The sequence below is a fragment of the Ailuropoda melanoleuca genome, chromosome 3 (genome assembly GCF_002007445.2).
Source record: "Ailuropoda melanoleuca isolate Jingjing chromosome 3, ASM200744v2, whole genome shotgun sequence".
Taxonomy (NCBI): domain Eukaryota; kingdom Metazoa; phylum Chordata; class Mammalia; order Carnivora; family Ursidae; genus Ailuropoda; species Ailuropoda melanoleuca.
In genome coordinates, this window is record NC_048220.1 from 107,454,842 (window position 1) to 107,468,207 (window position 13,366).

The 13,366-nt window shown below is 44.7% G+C and overlaps 1 protein-coding gene across 4 annotated transcripts in view; it reads left to right on the forward strand.

The window, feature by feature from the left end:
• The window catches only part of HTR4 (5-hydroxytryptamine receptor 4), a 148,126-nt gene that overhangs the window by 111,667 nt on the left and 23,093 nt on the right, over window positions 1–13,366 (forward strand). For 2 of the 4 annotated variants that reach the window (XM_034656916.1, XM_034656918.1), the window contains one exon: window positions 8,492–8,771. The exons of the other annotated variants lie outside the window; for them this stretch is intronic. In XM_034656916.1, coding sequence (XP_034512807.1) covers window positions 8,492–8,582 — 91 coding nt within the window. In that variant the 3' untranslated portion in view covers window positions 8,583–8,771. Of the gene's footprint in view, window positions 1–8,491; window positions 8,772–13,366 lie in introns of those variants that run through there. 4 annotated transcript variants of the gene reach the window in all.

Consider the following 13,366-nt stretch of genomic DNA (forward strand, 5'->3'; position numbering starts at 1 on the left):
AATGGTTTGGTGCGCAAGTCACCATACTATCCTCCTGATAAGGGGCAGGGTAGTTTCTGAGCACTGGGTTCAGAAGTACTTCGCCTGCAAGGACAGGGCCACTGTGGGGAAAGGAGGCATGCAGAAAGTTCTAGCTGCTGTTCTACTAGAACTGCTGTGAAATCGTCTCCAAGCCCTGAGTGAGGAAACCCAGCGAACGGCTTCTGGTTATAGAAACAAGCAATTGTGTGCACTCTGGGTTAATTCAAGCAAAGAGCCAAGAACCTACTTTTCACAAAATGATTTCTGAATGTCTTTTCTTGTTTCCATGCCTATTTCAGGTTATTTTTAACAAGATTCTTAGAAACATTTCACAGTTAGAATTGTTCTTGGAGAGCCTTTTATTCTCTAAGAAATGAGTGAATCTGTATTTTGATAAACCTGACAAACAAATATATTGGGTGCCTGCTCCTGTTCCTTTATTCTTTCCAGACTTTTATTTCCTTTGCTGGCTGGTTTAATGTCATTTCTTCCTCTCTTTGTGAATTGGCATTGGCTGCTTTTAAGTTTCTGGCTTTGGGGAAAGGAGTGTGTATGGGTAGATGGGATTGTCGTGTATAATAATTAGTTGCTTCAGGAATAATTTGGTTTCCTGGTCCAGACATCCCCTCCCCCTCCCCTCTCCTCCCCCTCCCTCCTCTCNTCTTTGTCCTCCTCCCCCTCCTTCCCCCCCTCCTCTCCTCCTCCTTCTATATCATAATCATTGTAGCACCCACCACTTACTGAACATTGCTTTGTTTTTTTATTATTATGCTCAATTAGCCAACATATAGTACATTGCTTTTTATGCCAGCTATTGAGCTAAGTGTATTACGTGCGCCATCTTATTGAATCCTTAATAAACTCTGTGGAGCAGGTATTATTATTATTCCCATTTTACCCGATGAAGAAACTGAGATTCAGAGAGATTCATTTGGCCAGTGTCCTACAGGTGGGGAGGGTTAGGACCAGGGTTCTCACACATGTTCATCTGATTTCAAAGCCCTTGCTTGTAAAACCACTAAGCTATGCTCCATACTTGTTAACTGAAAACTCTTGAAAGAATATAGAACGCTGGTTCTTAGACTCGAGGAAGGCTTCGGAAGTGATCGGGTCGCATATACCAGCTCTGGCAGTGATCTCTTCTGTAACTTATCTGATCGCCGTCTATCTCCTCTCCTGAGGAGAGGCAGCTCCTTATCCAAAGTAGGACATTCTAGTGTTTGGACAACCCTCGCCATTGCAGATTTTGGTCAGATTTCACTTCTCTATATCATAGCATTATAAAAACTTACAGTTTTATAGCTAGCAGTGATAACAGAGTTCAAGGAGTCCAGCAGCTTTTAAACACCTTTTTTAAGGTGTGGAAATCTTTTGTTCAAATGGAATCTTACTTGGAATTGTGAATGGTGAAACTGAAGCAGCTTTGATCAAAACAGATGCTCATTAGGGTGTGTGTGCACCGGGCCGTCAAGTGTCTCCTGTGGCCACTCCACGGGGATATCTGTTAGTCTTGTTAAGAGAATAACCCGAAATAGACTGATGAACCCAATATTTCACAGACAAGAAAGTTGAGGCTTGAAGACTTCAGATGTTTGCTTAGGAGAATGCTACTGTATCCGCAGAACTAAATCTAAATCTGAGTCTCAGAACTCTCAGCTCATTCTCACTTATTCATACATCGGTTGCCTCTGTTTGCACGACTGATATAGATCAGGCACTGTTGTAGGCAGTGGGAACATGGCAGAGATCTAGACAGGCAAGATCCCTGCCATTAAGGAGCTCACAGTCGAGATTTTAGCATCCCATTTCTTTTTGATGGTTTGAGCCCTTGGAAACAACACACACACACACACAAACACACACGTGCGCACGCACACGTACACACAGTCAAACCATCCTGGGTAACTTCCTCTGCGTTCAGTCCAGTTTGCCCATGACTTTCCAGAAGAATGGGTGCTAGGATTCAACTCAAGGCTGTGCACATATTTGGTATTTTAGGGTGACCTTTTCTTGACAGTATTGCAAATTATAGTTTAGTTTTTCTGCCTGTGATTTTCTTTTGGTATATGTGTGGAATATATCCATGCTGAGACAACCTTTTTCATGTATATCATTCAAAAGGATGGAAAGGCCATTCAGGCATGTAGGATTTTAAACTGTAAATGCCAGCTGGATTGAGTTATAATAGAAAAACCTTGAGCAACATAGTGGGACTCGCGGTGGACAGAGAGTGAGGGCATATAAAGGCCTTCTTGCCGGACCCAATCTGGTTGTCCAGCTCATTGCCCTCAACTCTTGCCCGACCTAACTCCCTGTGCAACGTTCATGCAAGACTGATCGGTTTTCCCCAAATAAATAGTGAGTTCTCCTGCCTCTGGATGATTTCCGCTGCCTTAAATGCTCTTTCTCGCTTTTCTGCCTGGCACAAGCCTACTCATACTTCAAGGCGCAGTTCCAGCGTGAGCTTTCTAAACTTCCCTGATCCCCGCCCCCTCAATCTCTGAGCAAGAACCAATCACTTCCCCCTCTGGGCTCCCTTACCACCTGCTTCTCCTTCTCTTGGAAACTTAGTTCATCACGAGGGATCTTAAGTACTCTTATGCACCTGACACACTCTCTCCTCACCTGGGCAGCTTGTCAAGAGCAGACCATTTTCTTCCCGAAGTGGCTGGGAGCCAAGGGTGCCCGTCCAGTGAATGCGACATTGGGAGGTGTGTGCTGGTGTAGTGAGACTCCCATCGGGTTGCCCAGTTCGGACCCTGGCTCCCCTCGTGACACATGTTTGACTGGGACAAGTTACCAGGCTTCATGCTACTCCACCAGAACCTTCAAGTAAGAAAACCTACATCGGGGGGTCGTTGTGAAAATTATATCCGGTAATTCTGTGATTTGTGTCTCACAGCGAATGGCACGTAATAAATGTTGGCTGCTCTTCTTATGGGTCCATTCTTTTCAAGCATCTTCTCCTGTATATTTTTAGGTTCAGTCATACTGAAACAGTTCAGCGGAAAAAACGGGCAGTCAGTCTGATTCCCTCAAGGCTCAAAGTTCCAATCCTTGTATTTGTCCTTTAGGAATTGTGGTAGACGATGGGAAACAAAATCTCACAGGAGAGTGGTTTGACCTCAGTTCTATGTGCATACCGAGAAGTAGGGTAAGAGGTGCATTAGGATTGGAACAAGCCATGCCCACCGACTTGACCTTGCCCTTGGCAGTACTGAAACACGGACATGTGCGAGGCTGGTGATGGAACTAAAAAGCTCTGGGAATACATTTTGTCCAGAGGCCAGAGGGCAGGCCTCTCAAACTGCACAGACTCAGCTCTTTGGGTCTTTTCCGCAAGTAGCACAACATAGCCGAGCGCCTGCTGACTGATTATAGAGCTGCCGCCCTGTGGACGCGCTGCGTTCTACCTGCTGGGACTCTGTTCCCTGCAAGTCAGTTTCCTCATCTGTCCGATACGAACTTTTGTCGCTTGCCTACGACTTTCACAACTTTTACCATATCAGCATTCTACTCGTGCTATTATTTATTTACTATTTACCTTTAAATACGGTTTTTTCTTTTCTTTTTTTTAAAGGTTGCATTTTTTTTAATAGACAGTAACAGGGGAGGCGAGTCTTTATTATTTATTTATTTATTTATTTTTAAGCGGGGAGGGGCAGAGGACAAAGGAGAGAGAGCATCTTAAGTAGGCTTCACATCTAGTGCAGAGCCCAATGTGGGGCTCGATCTTACAACCGTGGGGTCATGACCTGAAACGAAATTAAGAGTCAGACACTGAACCGACTGAGCCACCCAGGGGCCTCTCAATACATTTTTAATCTAAAGAAATGTATTTGTAAAGGAAACTGTATCATGACCTTGAATGCAAAATCATGTAGAGAAGCTTCCTTTTAATAAAAATGCAATGAAAACAATACAAGTTATGATTTATATAAATTATTATTGCTAAAATATAACTTGATCCCATTGCTTGCCAAAGGCTCTGAGTCGAAGGCCTGCTCCCCATTTGTTAGGTATCAGAAAGTTGCTTAAGCCAGGGTGGGGAGCAACTGAGTCTTTCACTTTAAAATAAGCAGAATGAGTCGGAAAAGGATCAGATACCCTTACTGTGATTCAAATTATTTAATGCTTGCCCGTTGTTTGACGTATCACCTGTGCAACACATCCCACGTTTGGGAAATACTGGATCTTTCAGAGTCCGTATTCTATTCTGGTTGATAGTGAATCTAAAGACAAATGAAGAAATTGACCTAGGACATTGCCTTTTGAGAAGTGACTGAACTTCCTGAAGATTTAGTACACGTCTGTGTGCTTACTGTTTCTAGACAGTTCAATTAATTCTTATCAGCTATTTGTGCCCAAGCATTCTATTTTTTCATCGCTTAAAGAACACCTACCAAAAATTGCTTTGTGTATCGCTTTATGTTTTTAAGTTCTCATATATATGATTCAGACTGTCCAGTCTTATTTCAGCATCAGTGTCATAAAAACCACTAACTATCCCCTGGTCCGCTTTGCTAAAATACGCTGTTTGTTTGCACCTCAGTGTGTCCACTCTGATCCCCTGTGAAGCATCACTGACTGCCTTCCTGCTACCCTTCCCGCTCACCTGTACTTCCTCTTTGCAGCCCCCTAAGTCTCTGGTCCGAAGCGCGGCTTCAGGTGTGAGTATGATAACTGGATACTCACCTGCTCGGGGAATCTTTATTCCTATGTGCACGGGAATTATCTGAGAGCATTTTTTTAAAATGCAACTGTTGGGGGCACCTGGGTGGCTCCGTCGGTTAAGCGTCTGCCTTCAGCTCAGGTCATGATCTCGGGGGTCCTGGGATTGAGTCCCACGTCAGGCTCCCTGCTCAGCAAGCAGTCTGCTTGTCCCTCTCCCTCTGCCCTTCCCCCCACTTATGGTCTCTCTCTCTCTCTCTCAAGTAAATAAATGAAATCTTTTTAAAAAATGAAGATATCTGCTGTCCGCACCTGACCCCCGCCTTCTCACCCCCACTGACAGAGGTGAGGTGTGGTCCTGGGAATCTGAATTTATTGTAGGTTCCCAAGATAATTCTGACACACATAACCTTCTCTAGACCACCTGTGAAAGATGACTTAGCTTGTGATTTTCCTGCTCTTTTCCTTCTCCTCCTCCTCCTCCTCCTTCTGGAACACAGGTAATTGTAGGTCTGTTTTACGAACTGTTAATATTAAACTTCACCACAAGACTCTTCCCTCCTCACAGATGACTTCCACATTCCCCAGTGGACAGAATTCCTGGTTTGGGAGGCAGAATGGCTGACTTAGAGCACTGGCCCCACCACTTCCCATCAGTCACTCCATGTCCCTGCATGGACCTTCTTCCTCTTCTGAAATTGAAATGGTACTCTGTGCCCTCCTTCCTTAGGGATTTGGGTTTAAGATTAAATATAGAAAAAGATACAAAAACGCTTTGTAAATTGTAGAAGATTTTACTAATATCGTTAAATCAAGAAACTGCACCTGAAAAACTCATGCGTTAAAATGTCGCAGGTTCTTTCTCAGTGATGTTTTGCATCAGGGATTTCGAGCGGCTCTGCCAATGTTTCTGCTCGAGCATATGTCTAAGGAGAGACAGTTGTGGTCTCGCTGAATTTTAAGTTGTGGCATCTCGGCTGTCCTATCCTATTCTACCCAGATCCATTAAACAGCTTTGCAATGTAATTTCACAGATACAGAAATTGAGGTCTTTCAGATGCCTTAATACAAATCCAAAAATTACCCTCTCTGTGTTTCCAGTGAAACCTCTTCCCTCCCTACAGAATATAAAGTATCAGATACTAACAATAGAATATTAAAAGCCAAATTCAAGCAATTACCCACAGCTTTGGAGAACAGTCCCCCACACAGCTGGTGCCCAATCAGAAGGTCTGTATCTGTCACCCACCGGCTCTGCTGCTCCTGGAATCAGAATATCAGAGCTGCAGAGGGTCTTCTGGATATCCTCCTCCTTGCTTAGCAAATGGGGAAAGTGAGGCACACCAAAGGGAGTAAGTAATCAGAGGTACATGTGGACGAAAGCCAAAAGGGCATTCGTTCCCGGGTCCCCATGTTCTGGCTTACGGTTCTTGTCGTTGTAGTCCGCGCATTCATGCAGCCTGAGCTGGAGGGGCGTGGACGTCCAGCAGTGGTTCTGTGGTCGTCTCGATCTTTACGTGACTCCCTGGCAGGATTGTGTGAGAGAGCCCATGTAGCCTTTGGAAACACTTCTCAAAGAACCTCCTTCATTCTCCCCGACTGCTCTGGAGCCTTCCACATAGCCGACTCCATGGCTCTCCTCAGCCTTGATCATCCTGCCTTGTTGCCCACCCTCCGTCCCCCTCCTTTGCTATGTGTATTCACCCAGCCCCTCTCTCCGACTCATCTCCCAACTTTTCTCCTGCCTTTTGTGGGACTTTTTCCCTTTTCGTCTTCATCTCCCCAGTTCCACATCACCCAAAATATGTGTGCCACTTGGCAAAGATTCTCTGAGTGAGCAGAGGGGTCCGCAGGAACGAGTCCCGCGGTAACATGCCAGGCACGTCGTGCTTCAGGAAAGGAGGAGCCACGTCACCCTGCGGGCTTCCTGCAGGTGGGACAGACACAGTGTGAAGCCCTGCACATCCCTCTTTTACCTTGGAATGTGTCACAGTGGGACAAGGAAATGCTAGAGACCGAGCCGCTTCTGAACCCTGGGCTTCTCTGGGGCAGTTCTCAAGACCGCGAGCAACACATATATCAGGACAACTAAGAGCACAGATTTGGGTACCAAAAATGACCAAAGCATTCAACGATTAAGACATAAAAATGGGGGGAGGTACGGAAAGATTCGAGGCTGCATCTTGAGTTATCTAGAGGGCTTATACTTGAAAATAGCATGGAAGAAGGAATATATAGCCAAGAATGAATCAGAAGCTATGTTCAGAGCAAGTAGCAAACCCAGAAATAGTCAGATCTCAATATTTCGGGAAGAAATCTTGCATATTCTATTGCGATAAGAATAGTCTTCCAACCGGAAGGATGGGAATATTACAGGGAGAAGGTTGCTGTCCAAGATTCATGAAAAGTATTTAACTGTCTCTGAGCCAAGATGTATTATCTCAGGGGATTAAAGGAACTGGTTGATAAGATCTCTGACTGGTACTCCTTGGAGGGGGGCGGGAAATGAGGGCAGCCTGGAGACCAGGAAATATTGCCCCAGTTCTTAAAAAAAGACTAAAGCTAGACTCCAGAAACTATAGACTCATAGCTTGAAATAGACCTTACCAAAACTCTAGGACAAGTATTACACAAATGATTTGTGAGCAAGAGCCAATGTTGTGTCATTAAAAAAAAAATTCATGCCAACTAATTTCATTATCAGGGCAGATTTACTGTGTGGCAGAGACATTTCAGCAAGGCACTGGATAAAACCTTCCATGGGTGGGTTTATTCTCAGGCACACTGAATGGTAGCTGTTTGCTGGGAAGGCAGTCTGTGCCTAAAACAATTCTCGGTTTTAGCCTTGTCCTAATCAACAGGGCTTTTTTGTTGTTGTTTTGTTTGTTTTTATCTTGACTGAAGGCTGAAAACCTAGCAGGCAGATGGCACCAAACTGAAAGATCTAGGTAGCAATAAATTATCTGATCTTCTGTGTGCTTGTGAAACCCTTGAAGTCTAGTTTGCATGGGTGCTAAATAATCATATCTGGAACGTAACAGTCGTTATGATTTAGAATGATCTCAGTTGACTAAAATGATACCAAACCTATAAAATGAAATTTATCCGAGACTAATGTAATGCCCGTATTTTTGGCATAAATACGATACAACACTATAGGCTGCACCAGTGTAATAAAGAATCGACAGCTGTTTGTGTCAAGAAGATACAAATTGGCAACAAACTCAGTGTAAGCCTAGAGCAAGTTGCCATTACCAGGAATGAATTCAGTGTTGACCACATTCATAGAAGTAAACCAAATTGATGGAAAGTGCATGATATATACAAGTCAGGCTCACTGTGCAGATTTGTGCTCTTTCCAGGTACTGTGTTTCAAGGGATAATCATAATAAGGATTGTTTGCAGAGGACAGTGATCATTATAGGCAATAATCCAGAAACCATAGTATATAATGAACCATTAAAGAAAATGGGAATGTGTAGCCTGGAGAAGAGAAAACTTGGAGAATATAATTAGCAGAGGGAAGAATTTTGAGTGGGCCCAGAAGACCCGGTAGTTCCAATGGGTTGAAATCAGAGGAAGGCAGATTTTGGCTGAACATTAGTAAGTTCTTCTAATAACTAAAGCTGCTCAAAAATAATAAAGGCCTGTGGGTCACTGGAGATTCCCAAGTAGGGTCTAAAGGACCACCCATCTGCATGGCACGAGGGGCTTGTCTGCACTGGGTGGGCGGGCTCTTTGCTGAGATCATCGGGGAGGCCCATTCCGATTCTAAGGTGCTATGATCTCCCCTCTCCAGGGATGCGGTGGAGTGTGGTGGCCAATGGGAGAGTCACTGCCACCCTCCAGCAACTTCTTCCTTGATGGCTGCTCAGCCCAGTGACCGTTAGGCCCTGGGGCAGTGACTGAGAAGACAGCCATCCCTCCGAGAGAGGGCAGGTTCTAAGCTGCTGCTTGTGCGGGACCGCTCCTGCCTACTCTCCAGCACGCCTTCCGCCAGGCAGCCACGCCCACCACCAGGCAGCCGCGCCCACCGGGGATTTTCTCTGGGGCTCCAGCAGGTGGCGCTGGAGGGACTCAGGGGACAGGAGGCCTCCTTGTTCCCCGGGAAGGTTTTTCTTCCAGAGATCCCCTCAGAAGGGATTTTTTTCATTTTCCAGCACTCCCTCTTCCTGGCGTCTCGCCCTTGCCTCACACTCTCTGTTGTCCCCAATATGTCCCCTTACTGTTCCTGGTTTGTCTCTCTCATGTTCCAAACACGATCGTTCATTGTGTCCTATCTCAGTCATAGATGTCTCCAAATATGCCTTCTTTGCTGTGTCTGCTCACAGACGTTGTCAAAACACATCCTCCTGGTGCCTGTCTTGGTCAGAGCCGTGTTCCAAAAGCACGCATTTCTTGCTTGTTCGCGCCTGTTACAGCCATGTTCCAAGTGCTCGCTGTCTCATCTCCATCCTGTTCTGGGCCAGACACTAATACACTTTCTTCCAAGTGTCTGGGTCCAAACATGTGTCCTCCTGGCCAGCCCCCGTGTCAGCTGCAGACTTTCACTCACTCTTCCTTGAGGCCAGTGTCAGTCCTCTTCAGGACACGCTCCATTTATTTACCATGGAAGAAATGGGAGCAGAGATCTATCGGAGGAGAACAGCCTCTGCGGCACCCTTGGAGCTCGGCCAAAGACAGCTTGTCCCCAGCGCCGTGGCCTCAGGCCCTGCTGCTCCGACATGCTTGCTTCCCTCTTGGACTAGAACCGGGCATCTTCTGCTAAAGAACCTTGGGAAGGGCCAACAACATTGTAGTGCTTATTAAAGACTTTGGAATCTTTCCCTTGAACCTGTGGCAGAGCCCACACTAGCAGCTTAAAAGCCTTGAATCGAGCCTTGTTGCTCCCAAAGGAGAGAACCATTGGCAGCTCACACTGCGGAGACGTGACCCTCACTGCAGGTGGAGGAGGACAGACTAAGGGCTGGGGTGGGAAAACAGTGCTTGACTTGACATCAGGACCCCGATTCCAGCCCTGGCTCTGTTCCTAAATGCTGTGAGATCTTGGTACCATGCCCTTCCATTCCTGGACCTCACTTTCTACATCGTGAACTGAAATTCAGACTCGGGATCTCCAAGATCCCTCTCCGTTTCTAGGACCACAGGATGCTGCTACATTCCTCAGCTACCTCAAGAATCCATGGCTTGCCTGCCTTTTGACTTTGTTTCAAAGGAACTACCCTCCTCATTTGGGCCTTCTAGACTCTTGATCTTGCCAACTTTGCCCTTCAGATTAACCTGGATGTCTTTTATTCAAAGCTGAGCCCTTGGCTCTTACCAACTGCCCCAGAGTAAAAGTCCCAGGGAAGTAAACGCTGCCGTGTCCTGGAGCCATGTTGAGTTTCTACCAGTGATCTTGACTGTGATTTGATAATATCTCAGGACTTTATCATACTCATTGTTCCTACTGCTTAAGCGATGTCAGTTACCGTTTCCACTGATGTTGACTTTAGTTCTGGAATTGAACCGGATAGGAAAGAGCCTGGAATTAAGAAGAAAAGATTGCCCCCAAACCATCTAAATGCCAAAAAAAAAAAAAATTCTTTGTCCTGTGAAGGCTTAATTTTATTGGGGAGAAACTCATGCCTTAGGGAAGGGGAAAAGCCTCTAAAGCGAAATGTTATTGAGTTCTCCTGAAAGCTGTTGAGAAATACTGCACTACGATGAAATGTTCCCCGTCTAGGCTGGAACTCTCACCGATCACTGGGGATCTAGTCTTGACTCTGGCTGGACTGATCTTTGCTTTTTCAAGTCTCTGTTCTCTGCCAACTACATTCAGGCTTAGGGGGCAAACACAGTCTCGAGGACGGTCCTTTCTTAATACAAAGGAGGGAGCAGCAAGGTTCTGAGTCCCAAGGCCCTAAACCCGGTGATGACCCCCAAACTCTCTGCTTGGCTTTACATGCTAGCCATTGCCTCTGTGAGCACGAGGGAGCGATGGATGTGGGAGAGAAACATCATGGGCAGGGAATCATTGCTGACTTGCTGTGTGACTCTCAACCTCTCTGGCCTCTGAAGAACCCCCTCTTGCCTACTTCGCAAAGTTGTTGTGGAGATAAATAAGATAATTTTTGTGAAAACATCCTGTAAATCCTAAAATGCCATTCTGTATGCTTATTATTACTTTGGATTACTTTGGAAGCTCCTGGGCTCCGAAGGACAAAGAATTTCCTCACTAAGATATAAACCAATTTAGAGAATGAGCTTTCCATGTTGGACAACAATACCAAGGGAGCACTTTTTTTCTTCCAAATCCACCCCTCCTCATTTGGTTACTGCACACACCCACACTGCAAATTTATATAGCAGAAACATTCTCATTTGAAGGGATACTGTTGTTCTTAAAGTAAAGGAGTCGGCGGAGGGAGATGGTGACCACAGGCTAATTTTGGTAAGAATGAGCCTTGCTTTCACGAAACTTCAAATTCACATGGCAAAAATTCAAATGCCTTTTCGCCATGAAAACACTTATTTGGAGAAAAAAGACCTGGGTCACCGAAATTATCCCCACTCTGTAAATGTTATATATATATATATATACATTCTGTGAAAATAAAAAACTCAAACATGGATTAATTATGAACGAGCAGCTGACAAGACTGTTACATAAAGAATTTACTGAGCTACTGAATCAGATAATTTAAAAATTTTTTTCAAATCTGATAGCCAGTGTAAATTATTGTTAATTATGGTTTAATACTATTTAGCCACCACCTAAATTTTGTTTACATTTTCAATAAAGTAGAATTAGAGTGGGGCCACTCCTACAGTTTATAATGCACTGAGTGTCCTGTGTAATCAACATGTAATGTATATGTGTGCCTGTTATATACAACATGGAACTTAATTATATAATTTCAAAGGATTGCAAGTATTAATGGATGGTTGTGTCTTTGGTTTTATGAAATTATTAGTTATACCTATGATTTATTTGAGGCTGAAACTTTGAAGGTACTGGGAGCCCTCATTCTAATTTGTCTCTATGGAAAACACCCTTGGCTTTATAATGATCTGCTTTTGATGCAGTTCCCAGGAATGCATTCTGGGAAAAACAGGAACTGACATAGACTTGTTTTTGTAATAGATAATTTCTCTCTATTTATTGATAAATATTGATAAGTTACATGTTTGTTTATATTTATGCATTGTGTACATGTTTATATAAATTATATCTTGAGGGAAATCTTAAGTCTCAAAACTAATAACTGAATTTTGAATACACAATAAAATGCCAAAGTCAAGCCCATGCCTCCATTTTGTGGAGCTTCTCTGTAACTCTGGTAGCCCAGTCCATCTCGTAGAAGCTTTGGTGCTTGAAACTGGAGAATTTTCTGTTTCCAGCATCAGGTTCTCCTAAAGGTAGAGCCAGAAGCCCAGGACCCCTAGAGAATGTGCTTCTCCCTGTATGCCTGTCTGCCACCTTTGTTAAGGCCTCATGCCCTAGGACAGATGCCCCTGACACGGTCCTCCTGAGAGCAGAGGATGGGGAAGGATCCGGCCCAGCCACTCTCAGGGCACACACTATAGGAGCCATTCAAGGCAGCCGGACAGCGGTGTATGCAGAGGTCTTGGATTGAGATTATTAAACGTGTGCTTCCTGACTGAAACCTTTTTTGGTGTCATGAATCATCCAGGAGTCTGGAGTCCTGCTCCCTTACCCTGGAGCCCCTAGGATGTTAGGCCTAGAGTAGGTGTTTGTGAAATCCAGGCTCAGTCTCTTCTGAGTATGGGGCAATGGAAAGATGCCATCAGCATGCAGGACACGGTACTCCCCTCCACTCTTCTATTTAGTCCTTGGAGCCGCCATCATCTCCCATATAAAATACAAAGGGTGGACAAGAATTAGGTTTTCAAATCAAAATCCTTTCTTCATACACAAATTTCCTGGGAACCCCATTGCGTATCCGTCAAAGTAGGATGGGGAGCAGGTAGAATGGGATTCCCCATCTCTGCTCATTAATATTATAATATAATGATGACTATATAATGATTATAATGATTATAATATATAATATTATAATGTTATAATGTAATACGTTATTCATTCTAATATAATAATTGCATCCCTGGAAGGAGCCTTCTTTGCAGCCTAAAACCCTAAGCAAATGGGCCAGGCTTTTTCTTTTTTTTTTTTTTTTTAAGATTTTTATTTATTTATTTCAGAGGGAGAACGAGGGAGGGAGTGAGTGCACAAGCATGAGGCAGGGGCGGGGGGCCAGAGTGAGAAGCAGACTCCCCACTGAGCAGGACCCCCCCCCAATGGGGAGCTCGATCCCAGGATTCTGGGATCATGACCTGAGCTGAAGGCAGACGCTTAACAACTGAGGCAGCCAGGCACCCCTGGGCTGGACTTTTTCTTCTAAAATCTACGATGGTACTTGGTTTTCCCCACTCTTTAGTTTTTATAAAGCATTCATAAAACTCCTGTGAACTGTTTCTCCATATGATTTGTCTCAGACTCACGCCTGTCCACTTACTTTCAAAACCTCTTCCTCCGCACAGAAAATGCCCCATTGCCTGAAACTTCTATCCTAAAGAAGATCTGAGACTCCCCTCCCTGTGAGGCATCCACTGTGTCTAGGCAAAGAACAAACCTCAGAAACCCGACTGACTTAGCCTTGGACTAAGTCCC